Source organism: Dermacentor andersoni, chromosome 7, assembly GCF_023375885.2.
Source record: "Dermacentor andersoni chromosome 7, qqDerAnde1_hic_scaffold, whole genome shotgun sequence".
Lineage (NCBI taxonomy): Eukaryota > Metazoa > Arthropoda > Arachnida > Ixodida > Ixodidae > Dermacentor > Dermacentor andersoni.
Window position 1 is genome coordinate 172905896 of NC_092820.1, and position 27577 is coordinate 172933472.

The window sequence follows — 27577 nt, forward strand, 5'->3', positions numbered from 1 at the left end:
TTCTTTTTTATGCAGGAAATGTGCAATAATCCAAAGCTGTTTGTGGATGGAGCATCAAGATTTGATGTTGTTCAAGGAAGTGTTGGTACGGAGCATTTCCTTGATTTTGTAGTTAGCAATTTGCCACTTAAAACTTTGCTTTAAAACTTTGAAATTTGTCACTAAACTAAGAATTACAAAAGATGGACAAGATTCCAACTGTAGTATTGTGGCCTGTTCCAGGCATGTTGAAGGTAGCATCTAATGACTGCATAAAACTGTACTGCTAATTAGTTGCTGTTGGATTGGAGTCCTAATAAACACTCACTTTGTAAATTAAATATTTTGCTCATGAACCTCTATTGAGCCCATTGCACACAATTATTTATCATAAGGCTATGCGTTAGTTGTATGCAGCATACATGACAGTTCAACTCTCTGCACTTCAGTGCTCCGTAACTCATCTTTTATAAATTGTATGCTAGTGCATGCACTATAGTTATTAAAGTAAAAAGTGAATATATCTTTACTGCCTCTTTGTGCAAGGCCTGAACTCCTGCTTGATTAAGGCAAAACCAAATATTTAAAGTAAACTTATGATAATAAGGCATTTTAAAAGGTATTTGAAACAAAGTTGTTGAAAAGGTCCTCCTCAACCCTTCTCATAATGATGACAAGTGTAAAAAAAATTACCCTCCTGCCTTCAGTAACAAGGGTCAAGATTGATCTCCTTGATTTCTAATATGGCTTTCACTGCAATACACACAGGCCACTAGTCTCAGAAGAGTGCCAATGTGAACTCAGGTGCTGCTCTACTATTGAAACAATCTTTCTAAATAATTTTTTTACTTGTTTTATGAAATAGAGAAGTTGTTTAAATGATTAAATCTGATTATTGGAAATTCCAATTAATATTTGTAACTAGACAAATATTTCAACAAATATTTGTAATGTAGTTGGCCCACCGTGGTGGCATAGTGGATTTGCCATTGCGCTGCTGAGACTGACTGTGCAGGATCAAATCCCGGCCGCAGTGTCCGCATTGTGATGGGGGCAGAATGCAAAAATTCCTGTTCATCATGCATGCAAGTGCAAGCAGCTGACAATGCAAACTAATATGTTTTGTCTTCTGGAGCTTTAACTAAATGTATATGCTCGTCATTACTTACATTTGATTTGGTGCACCAAACTTTTTCTCTCTCTCTTTTGCAGGGAATTGCTGGATGGTGGCGTCTACTGCCAACCTGACGCTGAGCGACGAGCTGTTCTCCCGTGTGGTCCCTGAAGACCAGTCATTTGACCAAGACTATGCAGGCATCTTCCACTTCCGAATTTGGAAAGCCAATCGGTGGATCGACGTGGTGATAGATGACCGGCTACCAACACTTGACGGCAGCCTCATCTTCATGAAGTCACGCTCGGGCAATGAATTCTGGAGTGCCTTGCTTGAGAAGGCTTATGCCAAGTGAGCTATGCTTACCACACGTTACCATTCTCACACTCACCCTTTCTCATGTTAAAGGGGACCCTTTCTTGAAAGTAAGCAACAGGCTGAAACGAGTGCAGTTCGAGGAATATAATTTCCGGAGACATTTTTAAAAATGGCCTAATATGAAAGGGTATACTATTAAGAGTGCCATGTTTACTTTCCCCATTTCCCCTCAACACAATGTTTCCTCTCATCTGGGGCAGTGCCAGTAGCAATGCCCTGCTCCTCTCTTCCTTTTCTTGTTTTAGAGCGCAGATCTTGGGCACCCATTCCTGCGGTCAGCGTCGGTGTCCTACCTCTTAACCGAGCGAACAAGCGCAGCGAAATATGAGAGCGAATGCAGAGCACAGCGGGACATGAAAACAGCTGCAAGAGCGGAGAGCATGAGGTGGAAAGTTGAGGAGGAGGTTGTGGCGAAAGCGTGATAAAAGTGTAGTGCCATGCACAAAGGGCTTTGTGGCGACGATGACTACGAGATGGTGCCAGAGTAACACGCATCGTCTGTATGGAAACGCGTAAAAAGCGCTGCGTAAGCAGAGGTTGTCGCTTTTCTGTAGCGGCTGCGGTGAATCGTGCCCACGTATCACTCACACGCTTCCTCTCACAATCTTCTGATTAGCGAGGCAGTCGTGCCACACTTAGCTCCATTTGCAATGTGCCACACAAGACAGATTGTCCGCACCAGCCAATATATTTCGAAATGGAAACACGTATATAGCGGCGCTCAAATTTCGCATTAGAGAGTATTGCAATCTTTGGGGAATTTTTCCGGCATATGATAACCCTCCAAGGCTGGTGCCTGATAAAAAATCTCCGAAGGCAAGAAAGAATCAGTCGCTATACAGGCAGGACACATTAACAATTGCTGCTTCTTTATTTCCTAGAAAATCGGAGGGTGTGCATGTATGTTGTGCCCAATGGTTGGCCTCTATGGGCCATTGCACTTCATTTAATGTCATTGCTGATGTTGCTCAAGGCAAAAAAAAGAAGAAACAAACACGTATTCAAAGCCGCAGGAGTGAACATTGATCTATTCTGCAAGATTGTAGGTTTCCTGTTGCATGCAATGGAATATCTGGCTCGCATATTCATGGAATTATTCTCCACAGATCCTGAATGTTTTCTTACCATGTTCGAAGATTCCTTCAGTGCTCCTTTAATCTACTATCATAGTAATCAATTCTCGCATTCATTCTCATGCACAGACTCCACGGCAGCTATGAGGCACTCAGTGGGGGCTCGGCGTGTGAGGCTATGGAGGATTTCACAGGCGGCCTCACGGAATCCATCGACCTCAAAAACCCACCTAAGCAACTGTTTGTGCTCATGCTGAAAGCATATGAGCGCTCTTCACTGATGAGCTGTTCGATCCCGGTATGCAAAATAAGGCAACTCGTTTTGCACGACTGTTAATAATGTGTTAATAATGAAATAGGCTTAAGGTGTAGAGTTAAAAAGTGTTCAAATACAATGCAGGGAATGCACTTCTCAGGAATTTCTAACACAATGTGTGTACAATTCATTTTAGACCTGATATTGATTGAGTGTTGATGTTTGCTTTGGACATAATACAGGAGAAACATTTCATTGTTTAAGTCGCTGGAAAAGCTGCAAGCTTTTGTATAAATGGGACATCAGGTGTCGGGAAGGATAGGATTCAGTGTTACATGGACATAGACATGTAGATACATGCAAGACCAGCTCCTTCTCCTTTTGTGTATGCATCTGTTTATGCCTAATGTCCGTACAACAAAGATTGACGATCTAGCTTAGCAAGAAATTATTGTAAGAATAAGAAAAGAAATTCAGCAGAAAATGCTACTAGATGTTCATTGCACACGGAAGCAAGCTTGTAATCAAAATCTAAGAACTGCCAGTGCGTACATGTAGTCACCTGACATGTTAGAGCATCTGGCACAGTACTAAAAATTAAAAAGAGAAAGAGAGACGTTAATATTTATTTCACTTTGCAGTATTTCATCTGTAAATGTTGCATGCTTTGACCTGTACCTATGTCTCTTGTGTTTATTATTCTGCATGATGTCGCTATATATTGAAGCCTTTTAAGCCTTTTGTACATCTATTTTCATAAACTTATCCTTGTTTGCCATTAATCTGCAAGTAAGGTTTAACAACTATCTAGGAAGGGAATGTATCTTTGGGTGTGGTCGTTTTTTTTTTTTCTTGTGCCTGGTTAGCCGGTGCCATTTTGCTGCTGTTTAATTTTGGTGTGACACCATTGACACATTTCACAGTTCACCACATGCCATTTCGCTGCAGTTTTGCAGCAGGGCCATGGCCAGTCGCTGCGCCACTTGAAGGTCAACTGCACCAAAATTTTGCACCGTGTAAAAAGCCTTGTTTGAGATTGAATATTGAATATATCTTTATTTACAACAGATTGGGGGAGACAGGGAAGAAAAGCTGCAAGTGTAGCTTGAAAAAACACTCTGCCCCTTATGACCACAAGATATGGGCAGCGCGGAGTTGCCCATGTCTTGTATATAGTGTAGATATAGAACAACCTCCTTGTAAAATTTTATGTCTGAAAAATATAATTGGATGCTTTGCAAAAAGCTATCAAAAAGAGCCGATTCTGATAATGAAGCTGAAAAAAAAAATTCTTCCGTTAGCAGTGCTCGCAAGTGGCACATAGGACAGAACCTTAAAAACCAGTGTGCCTCCTTGACATGACCTCTGAGCTAAGGCAGTGCCCACAGCCCGCTGAAGATCTGAGGATGTATGCTGGGATTTGCATCATATCCACTAACCACCAGGTGGATGCATCATCTGCTTAGGTGTTGTTTAAAGACTGTTAAGAAAATTAGACAGCCACCAGCCAGCCTTCTAGCTTTGCCACGATTGCTTTGATAGGGATATACAGTAAAACCTCATTGGTTCGGGTTTCACGGGATCGAAATAAATGTCCAAATTAACCGAATGTCGAATTATCGAGGGTGTCAAGAAAACAATAAACACATGCTTACTATGTCAGCACGCTTTTATTTACCGAATGAATGAGCCAATCATGTTTCTAATTTGCAAAAAAGCAGTGCGGAAGCTGCAGTTCTCGTCATCTCTTGGCTGATTAGCGCTCGCAGCGGCAAAGGCCTTGCTATTTCCTTCACAGCACTGCCGTGGCACACATCTTTGTCTGAGACAGGCTTTTTGCTACCGTGTGCACATTCCGATTATTTTTTGTCAGTGAGGTGGTTGCTGTCCGTCACGATATAGCTGGTGCTCGTCATCCTCGAAAGCTTGTCAAAACTAAACTACTGCTTGCCACAACCACTGCGGATGAAGCCGCAGCCGCTGTCGACGAGACCTTGTGGTGCCGAAGGCGCGCGGCCAACGCACGCACCGAGTCAAAGTGAAACTAATGTTTGCTTCAATTGCGGACGAAACCGTGATTGCTATTGACACTATCATTGATGGCTGTGTACGAGACAGTCATGGAAGGAATCACTAGCTCTTTGTATGCAGGCGCGAGTACGAGCGGTTGCAAGTTCGACTGCGTTCGGCAGGCGACTAACGCGCTTACCAAGTCAAAACGAAACCACCGGTTGCCGCAATTTCCGCAGACAAAACTACTCCCGCTATCGACGTGATCATGTGTGGGAACTACGCAGTAATGAAGGCGTACAGCCAACTCGGTTCTGTGCGTGGCGGTATACGCAAGAATATTAAAGGCACAAATAGGCACAAATTGTTCTGGCATTGTTGTCATTCACCTGCAATTTCCACTGATGACTATGGCGATGGGGACTAGCGATGCAGTAACGCCATTTCTACTCTCTTGCATCGCACATTGGCGATGCTCCAGTGCTTGCCGACCTCCATGAATTGTACGAAATAACTGACATGCGGCCAAATGTGTCCGTATTAACAAGAGTTTCATTACATTAGGTAATGCATACTTCTGTTGGAACCAAAGGACAAGTACGAATTATCCGATTTTCCGAATTAATGAGGTTTTACTGTACTACTCATTTATAACTAACTTAACAAACATGAAATTCTGTTTTTGTTGGCGTTTAAATGCGCACTGTTGAAATGAGTGCGTCATACCCTGTGGGCAATTTACTGTCATTTTTGTGCCTCCCACATATTTCTCCCAGTCACTTCCAACCACAGCGACGGCCTAATATCTCGGGTATCTGCCTCATCAGCATGACGTGGCTGGTTCTAATTGGAACAATACTTCTTGAAATGAACACAAGAACTCTACTCCCACTGCCTTTGTGCACCCACCTATCTCTTGTCAAATGTTGGCAGTTTAATGGCCTAACGACAAAACGGCAGCAGCCAAACGTCCTCTCTTTTGGGATAGTGCCATGGTAAAATGGCATATGATGTATTAGCTTCACCGAACAGGCCATGGCAAGCCACCTGTGATGAACTGTCCCAGATGCCTATGAAAAACATAAACGTTATAACAGACTATCAACAGTGCTTTAAGTGCATTCTTATGTTTCACTTTGTTTTTTCATTAAGAGTCTGAAATCTAGTTTACTTCAACAGTTCCCATTTCTTTGTGATTTCTTTCTTTTCTTTATTTTGCACATATTGCTCTTTCTTTATTTTTGTCTAAAACAAAAGAAAATGCTGCCCATCTTCAGATCTCCCTGTGCACTTTGTTGTGTTGCCTGCACGTCATTTGAAGGCTTGATCCACACCATGCAAGCAGCCATTCACAAGCTTGTATCCTTCATTTTTTTTTACTTGGCACTGCAAAATGAGACAAGTGTGTCTGTTCCACCTGCTGTTGGTGTTATGTGCACAGGTAAAGCGCAGCTTGTTGGAGATAATAAGTGCATTGCTTGCACATTTTAAAGCATGTCATCTGTGCAACAACCGGGTGAGTGTCACTCTTTGCTTTTGTACACGTAAAACGCTCTTCTGACTGCAAAATTTTTGAAAGATGCGCAGCATTTTCTTACTGTTACTGCCATTACTAGTCTTAGCAGTGCCATTTCATTGTGCACAGAAAAGCACTTGCATAGGCTACATTTCCCAGGAAATTCTGGCGCAGAACTGACCAAAATATGTAAGGTACAGCACCTCGATTGCCTATCCCTACCCCAATCAGCTAGGAACACTCATTCTTACTGGCTCGCATTCCCCCTACCCCCTTTCTGTTTTGGTTTTTAGCACAGAGGATACACTTCAACTATCTTGACGAGTTAAAACTGCGCTGTTATATTATTCATAATTACTATGCATGCACTGAAATCAAGAAGCTTGTGTGAGTATGATGGGTTGGAGGGCAATGTAATGGTGCAATGTTTTGTATTGTTGAGTCATAGGGAAGCAGATTTCGTGACAAGCTTTTGTGCTTTACAAGATTAACTTTTTGCTTATAGGCTACTCGTGATCCCGAACTGCTGGAATGCGTAATCCAATGCATTGGGCTACACACTGCAGAGTTGTTTGTATTTTAGCTGACTTGGTTTAGTGTAAAATTATAGAGACCACCGACTTCTGAACTATTGCACGCTTGAATTACCAGAACATGAATACGGCCCAGAAGGAAATTTTGCTTTATTAGAGGTATTAGGCATAAATCGACAGTTGTGTGTGCATGTGGTTAAGTATAGTATAACTGCAAAAGGTATAAGAACCCCTTCAGGTGCCAAATAATTCTGTCTATTGAAAATTTACTTTTACCACATTCCTTGCATCTTTAGGATCGCGAAAAGCCTGCAGCTGCAGAAGATACTAAGAATTTGTAATTTTTCAATAAGTTTTGTCAAGTTTACAGAATATGAACTTCACAACAGAACTCTACAAGAATGTCAGATATGAGAACGTCAACCATTTCATGTCTGGCATACTTAGTACCTGTCCAGCTACTTGACAGACAACGCTGGTGTGTAATACTGTGAAGAACACGCAATGAAGTGAGATTGGATTTTGAGTAAGCCAAATTCAGGGTTTCAAAAAGTACTGAACATATATCACACCAACCAAAATCTCGATCTCTGTATGAATTAGCAGGGACCTCGAGTTATGTGAGTTTAGTTATCACAAATCTACTGTACCTTGATATTACAGGAACTCTCACTAATAGCAAATGAAACTTTATGTTTCATCAGAACTGAAGTGCCACATTTTATTGCATGTTATTGTTAAATAAACTGCAGACAACCTGTGCCAACTTTGCAACTTGCCCACCTTCTCACTGGCATATCAATGTCCACATAATCATCAGTGTGTTAATTGCCTGGGCGAAGACTGAGGTATGGTTAAAATAATTTTATTTTCTGTCTGCCAGGTGGGCTCAATCCCGGAAGAGAAGCTGGCCAGCGGGCTTGTTGCTGGCCATGCCTACAGCATCACTGCTGTGCGGCTGGTAAGCCTCTTTACATAGTTTACGCAGCAGTCATAACCTTAAGGAGTACTAGTGTGACATTTTTAACTTGTCATTTTAATTTTTCTCATTAAATAAAAGAACAAACCTCTAAGCCTTAGAAAAAACAGTGGTGAGCATCAGAGCACACTAAATGATTTGCTATAATATACTTGTTTATATGAACCAGTTTCGCTTATGGTACCCAGGCAGCAGGTGCAAAGTGGCGTCATGAAACACAGGCTTGCTCTGTTCCTGCGATCACTGTAGCTGCTACACGCGAGCCCAGCCAGAAGAAACATGCATAGTGCTCATGTTTATATATTTTTTTTTATAAGCAACATAATCATATCTAGCCTTATTGCTGCACAATGTTGACATATTTTGCTCTGTGTCATGACATCCCAATGTTGTCCAGGATGCTAGGTCTGCATTTAAGAGATCACATTTGTTATGAAATTAAGATATCTTGAAGTGTCTCCCAGCCTTCATACTCGCTAAGTGTCATCCTTTTCCATGCAAGAGGCCTGTGGTAGTTTCTACAACTTCCAAAGTATGTGTCAGTACTCCATTAATTATCTTGCTGGAGCTAATATTTCCTGAAAGTAATTAAATTTACACCTTTAGTAACAACCATATGAAGCCACCGAACAATGATGCTAAGGAAAGCATAAGAAAAATGAACTGTATCTTGAATTGAAATGTAGATGAATTACGAATAAGGGCTTCGTATTTATTAAAAGAAGGAGCTGTGAAAATGGAAGAAAGACAACATGCTGTAACTGGGAGCTGAACCCATAACTTACACATGATGCATGCGATGCGTTACCAATATACAGTGGAATCTTGATAAACGGAAATCGCTTAAACGGAACTGCCTCCTAAACGGAACACCATCTTCATGGCAGTTTTCATAAAACTCGCCCAAATCAATTGGTATTGTTACCATCTTCATGGTTGGTTGGTTTTGTATTCATGCAATTGTATTCAGCTTTGTCGCTCAGCAAATAAATGGAACTCCTGATAAACGGAACCAATTTCCCTGGCCCCTATAGGTTCCGTTTAAAGAGAGTCCACTGTAGCTACAGCTGCAGCTGTCCCTGTGCCTACTTTCTTGGGTATTTTTGTGCACACATTAATACCCTAGCAAAAATCTGCAGTTGAAAATCAATAGCCTGTGGGATTATTGGCATCAATAGGTGTGTTGGTTCTTTAGGCATATTGGCCCTATGGCTGTATCGGTTTTGTAATAAAATATATAGATCCTATAGGACCCATCGGCTGGGGCAGCCACACATGCTAGCACGATAGCAACATTTACATCCGTATAAAGCTTACTGTACAGTATTTGCGCTGTGTAGGGCAACACATATCTCGGACATGCTGTATAACAGCCACACAAAAATCAGTTAGGCCGGCATAAAAGTGATGCTAAGTTCAGAATTGCGCCCAATGTTGGCAAAACTCAGTTTGAAAATTTCTAGTGCTGGTTCGAAACAGCTTTGAATATGTGTCCATAAAGACAGCAAAAAATTACAATAAAGAAGAAAATCTGCTGTGAACTGCTAAAACTATCAGCAGCACACTTGAAGTATGTGCTGATGTATTGCTGCTCATCTCAGTCTGCCTTTATAAAAGATAAGTCATGTCATGCCAACATATCGCCTATTACAGCACGCACTATTTCAATACTCCTGGCAAATTTTCTGTCTAATGGATGAGGCAGTGAGCACGTCCAAGTCAGATCATATGGTCAATAAGCACGCATTTTGTGGGCAACATTGTCACAGTCATTAGGCCTAGGTCATGCCGGCTTTACATGGAGTTCAATGTGGCCAACACTTCTTGTTATATTCGCTGTACGGGTGCCAGAACAGTACTTCTGTGCGATTCAGGACTGTGGACAACAATTGCGAATCGATGGCACAAATCTCAGCAAACATTACAGCAAAAACATACAGGGCAGAACTTTGAAAGACTTGTTGTTGTGCTACGTTTTATGGCTAAGTGCAGATTCGCATGCGGAGAGTCCTGTCCCATATTGGAACCCTATTGGTCCCAACACAATCATATTAGTCCTATAAGCAACAAATAGCTGCCACTTATTAGACCGTATCGGTGCCAATACACACGTATTGGACCCTATGGGTAACAAATAAATGTCACCTATTGGGCCCTTTTTGTACCAATAGAATCCTTCTAAAACCCATGGAGTTCAAAGATTTTACCAATAGAACCTATAGAACTGCTATATTGGACCAATAGAAAATTGTATTGGTATTTTTGCTTTGGTAACCTTGCCCTGTGAGTGTGCGAGCTTCACACGGCTGTTACTAAACAAAAAAATTGAGTCTTAAGGTTCCCCTGATACTTCTTGCTCACGTCTTTTGTAAGGAGCAAACTGCCGCAAACAACACTGTTAGAGAAAGAGACTGGTGTATTGTGTATTTTAGGATGATAGCCTTTTTGAGATTCATGCATGCCATTGATTGATGAGTAGACATGTGGGCGAAGATGAAGCGTGAAGCGTGAAGAGTGAAGTTTATTACAAGTGCACAGAAGTTATGGTTATTGTATGGACTCTGTGAGCTGCTTAGAACCAAGGATTTGTAAAAGCAGCAGTTCATGCAGTCAAGCCAGTCTTCATAGACGCATGAGATATATTCATGACACATAAGAAAGTTTTGCACAAGTTTTGAGAATGACAGCAATAAAGGAACATGATGCAATTTAACTTAGAACATTAGAACAACATGTTGCTAGACCAGCTAGTTTATGCTTGTAGGTTTTAAAAAGCACACATGTGAAGACAAAAACAAAAGAAAGACGTGTAGTAGTGCCTGACATGTCTTCCATCCTTCTCTAAAGAGAGTGCATGTTAAAACATTTAAATATGATGGAACCTGTAAGCTCAGTGTTGCTTTTTGCACATTCCTGAATTGCCATATGCATACAATACGCAGGTGTACATTGAACGGCTGAAGGGTCGGATGCCCTTGATACGGCTGAGGAATCCCTGGGGAGATGACACCGAGTGGAGAGGGGCCTGGAGTGACCAGTGAGCAAACAATGCCATGTCTTTTACTGTACAGAGCGGTCCACCGTTGAAGGGAACACCAGAATGCGTGGCGTCTGCTCTGTGCCACTGCCGGCCGGCGGCTGCAATGAGCTTCGTGCAGGCTCAGTAGTGGGCAGTGATCTTTTGTTGTCTGCTACTGTCTGCAACCACAGTGAGCATAGTGGGTGGTGCTCTTTCATCGTCTGCTACTGTATGCAGCCGCGCTTCAGATCATTGTGAAGAAAGCAGCTTGCGAAGTTCGTACATGAAAGCTGGCACTTTCCTTCCAGCTGAAAGGAAAGTGGCTGCTTCATCAATCCATCAATTCGTTAATCCCATCACTTTCCTTCCAGCTGGAAGGAAAGTGATGATACACATCAGTGGAGATAGTGAAGATACACATCAGTCACAATGACACTGCCATCTTGTCTTCGCCTTATCAGTACTTAAAGAATTGCCTGCTTCAGAAAACGTTTAGCACGCACAGCGACTCCCGCTATTCCACAGTGACTCGAGTGACATATGATGAAAGGCAGCATATTCTTGAACTGTGACTAGGGAAGTACAGTCAACGCGCTATTTCAAGATTAACGGAAGGGCCACTAAAAATGGTAATAGAATTGTTCAAGCGTATAAGAGCGACTGACGCATATAGGATGCTCTTAGAAAGCCACTGCATCGGGCCATGAGCCATGCGGTAGACCTTGCCGTTGTAGCTGCTGTAAATGACAGACCTCGGGCTTCTGTTCAAGACATCAGAGAAAGCCTTGGACTGAATGCTTCAAAGACAACTGTGAAGCGCCACTTGTATCAGGCAGGGCTAAAAAGCAGAACAGCTGCACAGAAGGTCCTCCTTCGCACCACTTATGAGGACAAGCGCCTTAGTTTGCGGAGTGGCACGCAAGCTGGACGGCGCAGGATTGGTAGAGGGTCGTCTTTACTGACGAGTCTACTTTCACCACCTGTTGGGACCAGAAGATGTGCATTCGGTGCCCTGACTGCACTCGGTAATACGTTTACTATAATGTTGCTCCTCGCACGATTTTTTGTTTCCATTATTGATAGTTGGAAACTTGTCTCTCTAGTCCTTAGAATTCCTGGAAGCATTTGTAAAAGGGGACTATGTTCCATAAAACAATATAGAGTATCATTTATGGAACCCTACCTGTCGCATCACACGGAGCCTATCACGATTGACAATAGGGAAAAACTTTATTAAATATCCTGCAAATGGATGGCCTGGGTCTACGCCGTGCCGGGGGCAGTAGAGAGACTCTGTCTCTCGGTAGCTTCTCGGGCTTACTGCATGGCCCAAAGTTGGTCCTGGAGATCTGAAGTAGTCGGTGCAGCTCTCCACCGCACCCCTAGTTCATCCGGGGGGACTGCAATTCTCCTCTGGACTATTTCGCAGTCCCAAAGTATATGCTCTAGGGTGGCTCCTCTATCATCACATAATTTACATTTGGCATCAGGGTATAATACTGGAAACATGCGGTTAAGATGTACCCGGTTCGTGTAAGTTCTTGTTTGAAGGCACCTCCAGTGAACTGCCTGAGACCTGTCCAATTTTGGGCTAGGAGGTGGATATATACACCTCGACTTTCTATAGAATTGGGTAATGTAACTGCTCCCAAATATAATTATTTCAAGAATAGCTTGAAAAGCTCATAAACGATTTTTTCTGGTAGCAATATATAGAAATGGTGGCTAATATATAGCAATTGTATCAGCAATGACACATCACATTACATTTCAGGGGCTTCTTATACCACAGACGTAACAAACCTGGAGGAGCAGTGATTTCTTATGGTTAGAGTATTCCGAAGCTATCTGTAGTTCCATTTTGTGAAAAGCTTTGCGTGGCATAAGCTGAACTCTGGCTATTGGAGGGATACTGAATGTGGAGGGAAGCCAAATTTAAGCTACTATGAGTGCATGAATGCTAATGAGATGTGTCCCTAAAAGTGAATGACCCTGTAATGCTCTGCCATGTCGATCTGCTACTTTCGAAGCTTGATAAAGCGCAAATGAACTGTAGGAGAAACACAGTTTGTTGTAAGCATGTATAGTTTGAGTATGGTAACAAACTTCCTTTCGTGAAAGCAGGAAAGCCTATATGGTAGCCTGTGTGAACATGTTTTTTTTTTCCTTAATATGTTTTGTGGTTTTGTCAAATTAATTACTCTACAAATCAATTAATTTTGTGTTGCATTGCCTATTCTTTACTTCTGCTGTTTACTCACCTCTTCTTTCTTACTTCTGGAATTGACCTTGTCCCTATTACTACTCTTTTTAGTTATTTTATAATGTACCAACATTCTTAAACTTCTCCTATTAGCTGACTGAATAGATGCATCAAGACAACACATAATATGGGCTCCAATTACATGCACAAGTTTTTGGACATGGTTAACTCAGCACCTTTTTCCTTATTAAAGTATGGTATTGACTGATGATAAATAAGGACTGTATTTTTTATATCTGATTGGGCCTTCAGCACCTGCCGTTTTTATTATGTTGGCAGGTCGCGAGAATGGTCCCTTGTGTCACCCGAGGAGAGAGAAGCTATTGGCCTTACATTTGACGCCGATGGTGAATTTTGGCAAGTGCATTTCTTATACCCTTTTTTTTTATAACTTGCACTAACCGTTTTGGTTATACTTTTACACAACAAAATAGTTAATATATGCATTACATTGTGAAAGCACTTGGATGATAATCTTTTTTTGTGTGTGTGTCTTGTCGGAATGTCTGCTTTGTTCATTGCCTTCATTCCTGATAGATGGTTCTAGTGTGTATCTTATGCGCTTGCACTTATCTGTACTCATTACATATATTCTGTTTCCACTTTCTTGCTGCAATTTCACTGTGTTTGTTGATGGGAAAGATGGCATTTATCTGAAATTAGTGAACAGACACGAAAGAAAGAAAGAAAGAAAGAAAATAAGATAGATCTTTTTTATGAAAGTACCACAATTGAAAAACAATTTTCTGAATCTACCTTCACCTTGCCTATTCCTGTAGAACTCATTTGGTAAATCGTGCTGTGTGAAGCTTATGTATGCTGTACTGCTATTATGGATGTGCTTGTTATATTGCTTCCCTTCATGTACTGCTTATACTTCATGTTATGTGCAACGAAAGAGAGGACTAGTTTATCTGAAAATCAAAATAGCTCAGTGTAGAAGCTGTGCGCTTGGTGTACATCTTCAGGATGCCCCATAGTAGGTACAGCATGCCAACTCTTCAGCATTATGCATTGCAACTGCGTACCTCTGATGATGCCAGCTCTGTTGCAGATTTCAATAAGTTGATAAAATGAAGCAAAATATGCTTCTGCATAAGGTATAAACAGTTTTAGAGACTGGTAATAATGAAATTGCAAAGAGAAAAAATGATTTGGCCAGCCAGTACCACAGAGATGTTCAGAAAATAAATACACTAGACTTATGTTAGTTCGACTCCTGTTAATTCTATTTTTCAGTTAATTCGATCGAGGCTGAAAATCCCAGTCGGTTCCCATGCACTTCTTTTGGCCCAAACTGTGGTTATTTGGTCCTAAAATTGGCCTTCCCCGGATAATTATAACTTTACCGGTCTGCCACACGCGCCTGATCCTTATTTGTGACCCCAATAGTAAGCCGTTTACTGGCAGCACCCGTCACGGTGGAAAGACAGTGGATGCATTGAACACATCATCTCTCGTCAAAAATGCCTATTGCCAGCCTCCCTAGGAAGATATTCAAGCAATAACTGTAGCCAACGATGTCTGATTACCTTATTTACCCGATTCTAACACGCGCCTTTTTTTTTCCCCAATTGGGACGGAAATTGCCTGCGCCGCACAATCGGACACTATCAAAACAGCTTTCGTGGCGTTCATATGCTTTGTCGCACAGCATGCGTGTATTGCGGCGAAGCTGACTTTAGGAATCTGGTCGCCATTGTGTGACACTTATTTAGACCGTATTTTTCTTACGGAAAAAAAATGGCTGTACGTTAGATTTCTGCTTTGTTTAGGAGCATTAATGTCATTTATACCTTAGTTTACTACTTTGATTGCAAGAAAATGGACGCATGTTTGATTCGGGGGCGTGTTAAAAATGAGAAAATACTGCCCAATGAATTAGCTGCGTGTTCTTGCGTTTTATTGCATCTTGTTTAATTCGACTGCGCGGATAATTTGATCAATTTTGTCAGTCCCGTCAAGGTCAAATTAACGGAAGTTGATGTAATGCAAGAAGTGCACAGCTGGCAAAATTTTGCTTAACTGTACCATGTGAAAGGATGAGATTGGTAAAAAACAGATTTGACAGTGCAACACGGGATGCATAAAGAAACGCCAGGACATAGTGCTGCTCTCTGCACATGCCGATCAGAAGGTGCCAGTCCTCTGAAAGGAGCAGAAAGTTCAGGTAGTGGCAACATGTTTCTAACCCTTTCAGTCACAGTGTCTCCATATGAAGAGGCAGCATAGTTTTGAATGTTCATACTAGTGGGGACAAGAAAAAAGTCGCACCTGACAGCCGAAGTCACACTTGATTTACCCGACAGATGAAGCCTTGATTACAATAGCAAATAATTAGACAGCTGTGTGAAGTATTAAGATTAGTCATTTTATCAGCTGCATAAGCTGCTGTAAACATTTGCTTACTAACTAAATTAACAACCATGTTGTCATGTGTACACAGGCAAATAAGAACACATCTCGCTCAACGACCGCAGACGCTCGCTGTGAGAACACTGGTGTGATGAAGAGCAGCAGAAGTGGCAAGTTGTGCTGCCTTTGTGCTGCCCCTCGCTTCAACACAAACTAGGCGTGCGAGAACACACCGCGCATGCTTGTTTTGAGCTTGTCCTTTATTGAAACATATGCTGTTCTGTGTGTTACATAGGCGATTTCAATGAATGTATGCACTGTTCGCTTCACTTTGCTGAGCACTTGTAGCCTCTGCCTTAAAGGGGTATGAGCCATTGCTGATGATGACACAGTACTTTGGTACCACTCGACTAGACGCCATGTTTTTTAGGTCTGAGCCGTTGCAATGAGCCACTTAAGGCTTTCGCCTTAAAGAGATTAGCCCAGGTGACTGGAGTGACAAAGTTGCGATAGTGCAGGGCCACTTTGCAGAAATAGGCAGATGGCATAATATTTCCATCTAGTGTTTATAGACTGGCCTGCCTTCAAAAAGAAACATAATCCTTCCCGAGCCACAACTGTCTACCTAACTACCCTCTAATGGGAGAAGTGGGAACAGCCGAGTGCTCTTGCTATCAGATTGTCATCGACTGCAGCACCATCTATAATAATTTGAATCACCGGTTACTTATGCTTTTTTTTGCCCGGTAGATCTTGGTAAAAAAGTATTGCACATGTTTCTCTTTCTTTCTTTCTTTCTTTTGAGAAATTGACATCTTGAGAAAAAGGCTTGGATAGTTCTCATTTCTTTGAAATTATCTCACTTATCCAACTGTGTAATACTTGTGATGATGCAAGTTCTGTTATAGACACTGCCAGGAGCTTGCTTAGAGTTCTCACTGCTGTTTTTTTTCTCCACTTCTGTTTCTTTTCAGGATGTCAGAAAGGGACTTTGTGCGGGAGTTTCAATTTTTAGAAATCTGCAACTTGGGCCCCGACTCGCTAGACAGTGAAGTACTTTCAGACGCATCAAAAAAGAAGTGGGAGGTGTCCATCTTTGAAGGATCCTGGGTTCGAGGTGCCACTGCTGGAGGTTGCAGAAACTACCTTGGTTCGTATAACTATGTTGACTCTTATTTGATATCCTATTATCTATTGTTAATTTGTTACAGTATAAGATATTGTATATAGGAACGTAAGATATCTTTCTTTCCTCCCTCTTGTCTTAAACCACAATTGCGCTGTCACTTATATAAAGTATATGGGTCAACAGTAGGGACATGCAAGTGTGTGAATTTTTTTCTCATAAGTCAAACGGTTAGGTTGCAGAACTAATAAAAACAAAAATCTTCTACAAGTATTCATATGTGACTTATTGCCTTTACTTTTGGATTTATACTTAATGTGGTTTCGAAAATCGCCATTCATACACCCTTATTTAATGCTGCTTGCTGTGCATTTGAGAACATATCTGTTGCTGAGTTCAGGGTGGAACATTTTCATTCCTGCCCATGGCAGCTGGGTGTCAGTGGGAATGGAGTGACAAAATGACGATGTGCTGAGAATTTAGCATACACAAAAGAACTTCAGGTGTCAGAAATTAATTCAGAGCCTAGCATTATAGCATCCCCCACCATCTAATCATTGCTTTGGAACAAAGATGAATTGGCAGTCTAAAATAGTCTTGACTCCAACATAGAATGATTGCTTTACCACTGTAAAAAAAAAAGGGGGCTTTGGCCAAAAATTACACAGTTCCCACCCACTGTGATAATTTGTCTGATGTGAAGCCATAATATTGATGCCTTTTAATGCATAAACTGCATGAAGTAAGCATAATGTGCCACAGTGAGTACCTGTGTTAATGCATAGCAGCACAATGTTGGCACACACAAAGACACAATGTTATAATTTCGTTTAGCATGCGATCTGCCATGGCAGCCCAGTGGCTATGGCGTTGTGCTGCCGAGTTCAAGGTCGTAGGTTCAATCTCAGCTGTGGCAGCTGCTTTCTGATGGGGCTGAAATGGAGAAATGCTCATGTACCATGCATTGAGTGCAACCCCAGGTGGTCAAAATTTATCCAGAGAACCCCGTTACAGCATACCTCATAATCAGATTGTGGTTTTGGCACCTAAAACCCCAGAATTAGATTTTTTTGTTTTGCATGCAACAATATAATGATACTGCTTTGTACAGGTACAGCCTATGCTAGCGGTGAAACGAGAGCCCATGGCAGTGCTCCGCAGAGTGCCACTACTGGTGCCTCGTGAAGTCTTGACAGAAGACTTGCCATAGTAGACGACTCACTGGCTTTTCGCCAATCACTTTGATTGCGCCTGTGCCACAAAACTTTATGAGGTGCCGGTGGTGCAGTACTCTGCGGAGCAATGCCATAGGGCTCCATGTTCCCACTAGCACTGGCCATGCCTGTACATGTGTTGTGAAGGCCACTGTTTAATTTATGTGTCATTTTGTTGTGAAAATCTGGCGCTTCATGTTTCATTGTCTATGACAGTCAGTAGGGCATATTGTCTAATAAAGTACAATATATATACCTGCCCAATTTTAAATTCCAGTTATTTTACACGACATTCTGCATGAACTGTGCCTACTTGAACTGATGTACTTAACTGATTTATTTTACTCTGACAAAGAAATGTTACAACCTGTTTTGTTACGAACTGATCCTGAAGATGGTGTGCTGTGTTAACTGGACTGTTCCTGAAAGCGATACAAAGTCAGATACTAACTTGAAACCTGGTAAACAGAAAGTTCAAGATTGAGGCAAAGAATGCTTCACATTGAAAGAGAAATAAAAAAGATAAACATTCGGCTCAGTCTGCTCTGCTTCACTCTCATCCATAGGCTTTATTACTTTATTTACTTTATTAAAACAGAGGTATGGAAGCACCATACTTTTGGTTATATGGAGAAATCAAATGATGCAGTGTAAATTGATAGCATGGGCTTGTTATGTTCAGTGGAAGTTGAAGTGCCCTGAAAGTGGCTCAGTTTTTGAGAAACTTAATTTTCACAATGCTCACAAAGCTCCAACAGTTTGGGAATAAGTAGTACTGTAAATATTTTGCACCTTTTGTTTCTGATGCTACATTGTTTTCTGTAGTACTGTAATGTCCTTACGTTTTATGGATTGCAAAGGTGTGTGGCCTTCTTTCTTTCCTGTCCTCTGCCTTGCATGTGCTGCATTGTTCAAAGGTGCAGGGCTCTCTTCTCTGCCAGTGCAGTCCTTGCTTGCTGCTGCAGAAACATCAGTGTTGAAACAGTGCACTTGAAAGAAAGTGACAAGAACTATGAGACCCTGCCTTCTGCTTCCATGACAAAATGATGTAATGACAATGTTACCATTATAAAATAAGTTGAGGCAATCGTTTAGTCATCATGACAATCATTTCAACCAGCCAATCATTTTGTGTTTGTCAGGATGTTTGTCATGACAGTGATGGAATGATCAGCTGGTCTTAAACATCCGGTCTTTTTTTCCTGATGAGCGAGATGAAAAATCGTAGCACAGACTACAAATGTCAAGCTTCTGCCAATTTAAGACATACCACTGGCCAAGGTCAAGCTCGCTTAATTGCAACCACCATGCCTTTCCTGTACACTTTCATGTGTGTTTGTAATTGTGTATGTAGACCTTCCTAATTCGCTTAGAATGAATGAGCTGTCAAGAGCAGGTCCCATCATTGCTTCAGTTATCTCCAGCTCTTATCCAAGTGTACATCCTGGGTACAAGTGTCTGTAGCACTAGCCTGATTTGTGCAGATACCTTCTGGGTGAACCCGCAGTATTTCATCACGCTGGAGGACCCAGACGATGACGATGAGGAGCAGAACTGCACCTTGATAGTGGCACTCATGCAGAAGAATAGGCGGGCAGCCAGGACTCTAGGGGCAGGACTGTTCCTTACCATTGGCTTTGCCCTCTACAAGGTGAGGAAGCTCACCTGCTTGTTTTATGGAGGGCCTATAAGCTGAAACAAGTTCGTGTCTACAGTAAATTAACACAGGGTTTTATATGCAACAAGGTGAACTGTACAGAATACAACACTGAAATGACATGGCATGTGAAAGGCTCGCCTATTAATGGCTATTGAGACAACTAGTTGTGGAAAAATGTGATTTCTGAATTGTACAGTGAATGAAAACTCACTGATGCAGTTTGACCCTTCCTTTTTAATGTGATATAAGTTAACCTTTACATAATGAACTTCAATACAAAGAAATTATTAATATAATGAAGTAGTTAACCTTTTATAACTTCTTGCCCATAGAACGCCATGTAGATATTTGGAACCTCAACACCTGAAATGCGATAACACTTGTGTGCTTAGATTTAGGTGCATGTTAAAGAACCTCAGGAGGTAAAAATTTCCGGAGTCCCCTACTATGCGTGCCTCATAATCAGATTGTGGTTTTGGCACATAAAACCCCATAATATAATTTTAATTTTTTGTTAGCTACGAATTGATACGATTCATGTCACATGTCACGTGACTGATTCGTCTGCGATCATGTCAGTCATGGAATTCATCTTTATCAGCTACGCCAAAGAGAGAGAGGAGGCATTTTCAGTGAAAACACTTGGTTTGTAAGATGTCTGAATCATGTCCTAATGTCTATGGACAATTTAGGAGACAGATAGGACATCTGCTGGACATACAGTTTTGGATATCCAACCGCAGATGACCCAAGGATATCGCGCATGGACCTGTTTTGGATATCCTACCATGAATGTCCCAAAGAGAACCCACACGGGCTATTTTTGACATACAATAATATTTGTCCTCCAATTGAGGCTTTGTCTGAGTTTCCTCATAACGGAATTATGTTTTTTTGCATGTTCTAATTGCAATCCGAAGCTATCGTGTGTGCGGCTCGTGTGTATACATCCTACTTTTCAAGTTTTCTGATGCAGTTTACTTTGAGAACTTCAGTTAGTGCAATAACCCCCTTGCTCTAGGTGGAAGGCTTAGAAAAATGAGGAGTACGCTGCACTTCTGCACATGTGCTTGCACATGTAACGTGTGCACACAGTGTATCTGTTCTTGATGCATGGGCGCTGTCTGCTCGTTGCATCTGTCGCACAACGTGTGCTACAACCGTAATACACGTTGCAAACTGTGCAAAAGGCCCTGGCATATGTACGTAAAATGTATGCAGCATGTCACCAGGGTGTCCCTCGCAGATATGCAAGGGTTGCAAGAACCTTGCATAGTGCTGGTTCCCAAAAAGTCAGCTTCGCCGCAATACAATGATGTTACGCAGTGAAGCATACGTGATGTATTGCGGCAAATTGTATCAAGAGTGCAAAGGGGAAACTATCATGGGACACAATATGTATTCCTTAATTATACATGCGTGCACCCTCTGTCTCCTGTCGCCATACGAGCACCGGTATGCCTAATAAGTGTGCTGGCACGCCTACAGATCTATTTCGCACGTGCCTGTGGTGATTTGAGCCCTTGGAGTCCATGAAAGGCATGCACTCAATTTTTCGGGCTGCCCTATCTTTCGGACGTTCTCGCGGCCCCTAGGGAGTCAGAAAACGCTGACGTTTACTGTATAATGAGGCGTGTGTGCTGCAGCCGAACTGCTCTCTTCTGCTTTTCTATTCATGTGCTGCGCCATCTAGCAATGCTGCTCTGAAGTCCGCACGTGGCGTGTCTGCTAATATTATTAACACACACACGTGGAGTTCGCGGCGGCTTTGCTAGATGGCGCAACGTTTGGAGGGGAAAGCAGGAGAGAGGAGTCTGGCTGCACTTACACCTCACACATGACGCATATCTGGGGTGGCAATACGGCATGTCGCTACACTATTTCAATGCTCATCGCATTAGTGTTGACCTTTATCATGAAGTAGGTTCTACCGGAATTTTTTTTTCCTGGTGTAATAAAAATGTGGAATGCCCTATCTGGTTACATTGTTGATAAAGAGGATGTTTACGATCTTTAATAAGCTTTAGATCTGCATTTCATCATTTTTATAACTTGATATATGTGTTTCTGTGTTATTTTTTAGCTGACTGCGCATGTAGATGGTGTAAAAGTGAGCATGATCTCTGACCACCTGCTGTGGTGGCCCAGGGGCTGTGCTGCACCGAGTACAAGGTCGCAGGTTCGATTCCTGACTGCAGCACCTTCATTTCGATGGAGGTGGAACTAAAGAATGCTTGTTGTGCATATTAGATTTGGTGAGCATTGCAGAAGAACAGGTGGCCAAAATGAATCCAGAGCCCTTCACTACACTGTGCAGCTTTGTGGTGTTGAACCTCACAACTCTATCATTTTTTGGGGGGGACCTCTGACCCTCTCCATAATTATCCTAGGTAGGGTTCGGCAGTATCAATGAATGAATGAATGAAATAAAATAAGGACAGCCGTATGCTACACCCCACACCGAAAATTTTGATGTTTGAGTTTGTTCCAAGGCTTTGTCTACAAGATTGCCGATAAATTTCCTGAATTTCTTGTGTGGGTTGTATGCGCTGAAAAGCAATACGTGGAAAGACAATGATGACTCATTTCTGGTGGGGGCAAGTGACATTTTTCGGTGTCCCTCTAATGGTAGATTGACGACCCCGACAACTGTCCGACGCCGTTGGACATGACATTCTTCAAGTACAACCCGTCGGCGGCACGGTCACACACGTTCATCAACTCGAGGGAGGTGACGACACGCTTCCACCTGCCTCCTGGCACCTACTGCGTGGTGCCCTCCACTTTCGAGCCCAACCAGACGGGAGAATTCCTCCTGCGGATATTCACCGAAAAAAGGAACATTTCCCAGTATGTGACATTCTCTTGACATTGTTTTTGGCTTTGTGTGCTCACTGCATACAGACATACTATGCAGTGTATCTGTAATCCTTGCTTTCCATAATTATGTGCCATCTGTATAAGTGTGCTTACTTTTCTTTTCTTCTCTCTATTTTAGTGAACATGATGTACCTCCTGCCATTGTTCCTCCTGCCGATAATGTAAGCACATTATTGGTTGTAAGCAACTTCTTGTTAGATGGTCTGACAGGACCTTAAACAAGATCATGAAGGGGCCCTGCAACACATTCTGTGAAAGGTAGAGAATGTATTTGCCAATAAATGGAATCTTCTCACAATGTTTCCCTGAAAAATATATTGCAATGCGTCTTGTATGAAGCAAGTTATGGGTAATGAAATGCTGCTACCGCTACACCATCGTAACGTTCCCTCTTTCTCATTGTTCAAACTGTGCTCGAAGTGATGGCGTTGCACCTGCATGAAACGGTGCTCTTTGTGCTCTGTATGTCACCCCGATAACCTTTTGTACCGGCATAACCTCACTATTGTGTTGCGACTCGCCGTCGCATCGCCCTATCTCAGAAGCCATTTCTCAGTGCTGCAGTATCAGTCTCCACCACAAAATGGCTGAACTGCCTCGTCAGTGATAAAATTTCTCCAGTGCTGCTTCTGCTCAATGCACTGCTTAGTCATAATGTCAAAATAAACCCTACCAATAGCTCTCATGTTCAAACAATTCAGAAAAAGTCAGTGATTTTAGTATGTTGAAGGAAAGAGCAGGTGGTCATTTGAATGAAACTGTAAGGACCGCTGCAAGTACAGTAATGGTACTAGGCTCATACCGTATTGATTTGAAAATAGGTCACTGCTATGGCCACATTTCTAGGGGGGTGAAGTGCAATAACATCTGTGTAATGTGCATTGGGTGCATGTTAAAGAATCCCAGGTGGTCAAAATTAAGCCAGAGTCCCTCACGGGGGCGTGCCTCATATTCAAAGCGTGGTTCTGGAATGTAAAACCCCAGAATTTAATTTAGTGGAATATAGGTCAAACTTTATTTATGTTGCCCAAAATGAGCTGTCGACCTACATTCGTGAGCAAAGCTAGCGAAAGTACCAAGCTAATGGAGTTCCACCACTGTGCTCGCCATGAAGCCAGTCTAGAAATTATCCAGATTGGCGTTCAGAAATGCTGCATATCCAAAACACTCAACAGCACTGAGGACGCTGTTGTTCAGCATGCCGAGAACACCTGTAAAGCATCCCAGGCATTTCCAATGATGCAGCTTGTGGCATTGACTACTGAGATTTAGTACTCGAGCTTGCAGTAAATAAAGGTGTGTCATGTTCAAAGTTATTTACTTTTTCTAAATAGATGTGGGTTGACCTATATTGGAATTACGTTTTTGTTTCAGTGAATTTATTATATTTAGGTCGACCTATAGTAATGTTCAACCTATTTTAGAGTAAATATAGTACATTAACAACAGCATTCTCTAGTAACTAGGTAAGCAGCTAGAATGTTCAAAAGGTGTTGCAGGGCCCCTTTAATGTACTCAATGGCATTTTCATTGTTTCACCTGTATTACTGCTGCTTTACATCTTGTTACAGCTTCGATTCGGCTTCGTATTGCAGTCCCCCACAGTAAGGATTTACTGGGCTATAACCAGTGTGGAGTAAAATGAACTTGTGTCTAGTACAGTGAAACCGGGTACGGTTTAACTGTACGGGTTAAAACCGTATGGTGAAACCGTACCCGTAAGCGGGTATGGTTTAACGAGGTTTTACTGTACAGTCAAACCTCATTTCTAACAGTCATATTTCACATAAAGGTGTCGCTTTGTTATATCCGATGTTCTTTATATCTGTGTGTGCATTTGGTAATGCTGATAGCAGTCAGAACCATGTTAGCTTCACTTATTTCTACGTTTGACTATTTTCACAGCTCAGAACACACCTTGTAGATGCATTCGGCACTGTATCTTGTGTTTCTTTAGCAAACTACATCTAGCACTATATCTTGCTATGTTTTATTTCTCAATGTTAAAAGACCCTGTCTGTGGCTGTGTTTTTTTAGTAATATGGTGCAGGCATCACTAACTGAATGAAGAGCCAGAATGTGCTTCATGATCATGAACAGAGATGAGTGTTTTTATTGTAAGAACATTAAAAGAAGCTCTTGCTTAATGCTGTTTTTTCACTCAAATTCCTCAACGAGAATGTGGGATTTTAGATTGTATATATTTTGCAAATTCAGAGATACAAGAAGCACAGTCGAAAAACCAACACAGACTTTGCCTTGTGGCGAACTAAGCCCCTATGTGATGTACAAATGGCGGCAGCAGCAAAACCAGATAATACAGCTTAATTACAGCAAACAAATGCAGATATACACTGAACTGTTGGTAATAATACAAACACTGAAATTACTATCTACAACTTGCTGGACATGATTATAAACATAGTGACAAATTCTTCGCATGCATTATGAAATCAATTAATTAATCATAGCACTGGTGTCTCTGTGTCATTTGGGTTTCCTTTGTAGCTTTATGTCGCAGTTGGGTGGATGACAATTTTCCATTTCATGGTGTTCCTGTGAGTGTCCCCGTAGCGTTACACAGGTGTAATTTATTAAGGGCTGCTGGTAGTTGATATTTAATTCTTTAACACCCATTCTCTGTCCTACTACTGGTTTGCATCGTTCATTGAAACACTTGGTATTGTTGCTTCACTGGTTTGTCCAGTTTCCTAGTTGGCAAGAGGTGGAGAACAAGTATGTCTTTTCCCCCGGACAAACCAGTTAAGAAAAGATGCCAAGTGCTCCACAAAATGATGTGGACCGAAACATTAGATCTTGCTTGAAGTTCTCAGTGAAAATATTAGCCGTAAGGGCAAAATCTTCTTTCCACATTGTTAGAATAAAAGCGTGGATAACTGTATATTGTGGCAGGTTTTGATGACAAACATCTCCAAATTGTTAGCCGCCTCAGGATGCCTAGTAAGTTGGCATGCCTTGAACATTGACCAGCTTCAGATCAAATCAAATGAGTCATTTTCTAGTAAAAAAAAACAGAACTGGGTGGTCATTTTGGGCTAAAAGCTACGATAGTAGCTTGACGGGGCCCAAAAGACCTCACATGGCGACACCAACTTGGCACATGATCAAAACATTGTTGTGTCTGTGTGCATGATCAAAAACATACTAGTCATGACTGCATTACAAATAAGTGTATCATTGTGCACCATAATCACGACAGCAAATGCATATGCAGAAGAGAAAAACATGCGTTCCTACAAGAAACGCGTGTTTGCTAATGCAAATGCATTTGCATTTTCACTTCTATAATTGCAAAGTGTAACCTAACGTAACTAATTTGAACAGATGAGATGAACTAACTAGTGAGCTTTAGTTAGTTAATCAGTCATTATCACATAAATTCAGAGTCCAGTCCTTTTTCTAAATCTCATGTTTTTGCACCTTTTTCTAAAATTATCAGTCTTTGTTGGAATGCAAAGTCAAGCTATATTGGTAAAATTGCTTCTGGGACACTGATAATGTCGGTCTTAACCACACACAAACAGTTGGTAAGCCAGTAAAGTTGGAAAAGCAGAAGACGGGTGGGGATGCCATTATAAAGCCCTCCACACTAGCCCTTGATGCCATGAATTTGTACAATGTTTGCTTGGGACTAACTAAAACATTTCACATGCTGTAAACAAGAGTCATATTGCATTCTAAATGAACCCAAGACGCAGCCTATTTACAGGCACTCGGGCACCTCAAGCTGTCTTGGGCTGCCTTTTGCTTGGGTGTTCCTCAACAAAACTGTGGAAAATAAAACCGCTTGGGTGATTGTTTTTTTTTTATTTTATTGATTGATCATGAGTTTTAAGAACATTCTCCGCATACAAACAGTTCTGTATGCGAAATTCGTGACGTAACTTGGTGTACATATCAGCATTGCAGTTCTTACGTGAAATTGAAAGAGCAAAACCTTTTGTTTTCTCTGTTAGTAATCGAAGTTTCTCCTGCCAAATAAGTGAGAACAGAGTCTTCAAAGAATATTTAATGGCTCTGAAATAATTTAGTGTTACTCTTTAGTGTCTTGCGCTTAAAAGGAGTGCATGGTGAAGTTGATTGCAATGTGATCCCAGGTTCGTGCGAAAGAAGAGGACCCCAGTTCTGATCGTGCTCGGCAACTGCGAGCGCTGTTTGCCAAGATTGCTGGTGATGACATGGAAGTGAACAGCTATGAACTCCAGAAGATTCTCAATATGGTCTTCCGCAAAGGTTGCCCCATGCTGTTACCAGTTTGTTTTGCAGCAGCTTTGAACTTTGCATTACGTGACATATTTGCACTTTGCTATATACACCACTTTTATGTTCATTTACCTTAAATAATTATTTAGCTTTGCCCTTTCATTATCATCGTGCTCTAGTGTGGCTTTGACTAAGATTGCTAATGTAAACTTGTGCACCATAAACTTCAGTAAGGCTCATTCAATTCAGTATAAGCGATGTAGTGCCTGTAATCATTGCAGAATTCAGAAATTATTTATATCACATTGGCCTGAGAAGAGTATATTTTAGCTACATGTTATTCATTCATAGTGCCCATATAACAACCATCTATTCATTCACATGTTGTGTAGAACTAAAACTGAAGGTATGAAAACATCAAATGTTATTCAAGGTTTCATGCTTCAAACTGAATATCACGAGGAGTTTGATGTTATTCAAGGTTTCCTGTTTTAAACTGAAGATCTAGCTCTTTGTGATATTCTTACAGCCTTTACTATAAGACAAATCTTGCACATTCTGTGTTTACTGGCATACCTTGGATATATTTCATTTCTTCAATGCTTGAAAGTTGTTGGAACCAGGGTTGTGAGTAGAACTGTTTCAGCACAACTACATTTTGACCAGTCATTGCTGCACATTATTTCTTATGGGCCAACTCCTTAAAGAAAGGTTCTGCATGTTTGCCACTGACTTTTGAACTAAGTATTGAATTGATAGCATTTTCAAACATTTATGTAAATGCAGGCAAGGTTGCGAGGATAAGCTTTAAGCTAGAGTAGGCTGGCGTTGCTTTCTTCTGCTTCCATGAAAGTGTGCCACACACAGAGTGCTTAACTTTTACACTGGAGTTGTAAAAAATTGCTTGGTAGAATTGTGTTGAACATGAGAATCCAGTAGCCTTTGCTGCACAACTGGGGATTGAAGTTCAATGCTGAATACCTTTGACTCTTTCTTTT

The 27577-nt window shown here is 41.5% G+C and overlaps 1 protein-coding gene across 5 annotated transcripts in view; it reads left to right on the top strand.

Moving 5' to 3' along the window:
- Window positions 1-27577, top strand: part of LOC126533015 (calpain-B-like) — a 172802-nt gene that overhangs the window by 117693 nt on the left and 27532 nt on the right. For 4 of the 5 annotated variants that reach the window (XM_055071692.1, XM_050180200.3, XM_055071693.2 and 1 more), the window contains exons 3-13: window positions 16-85; window positions 1192-1444; window positions 2674-2842; window positions 7743-7820; window positions 10781-10875; window positions 13400-13477; window positions 16450-16625; window positions 19300-19466; window positions 22108-22325; window positions 22474-22516; window positions 26474-26609. In XM_055071692.1, coding sequence (XP_054927667.1) covers window positions 16-85; window positions 1192-1444; window positions 2674-2842; window positions 7743-7820; window positions 10781-10875; window positions 13400-13477; window positions 16450-16625; window positions 19300-19466; window positions 22108-22325; window positions 22474-22516; window positions 26474-26609 — 1483 coding nt within the window. The remainder of the gene's footprint in view (window positions 1-15; window positions 86-1191; window positions 1445-2673; window positions 2843-7742; window positions 7821-10780; window positions 10876-13399; window positions 13478-16449; window positions 16626-19299; window positions 19467-22107; window positions 22326-22473; window positions 22517-26473; window positions 26610-27577) is intronic. The other variant, XM_072289407.1, reaches the window with a different exon arrangement.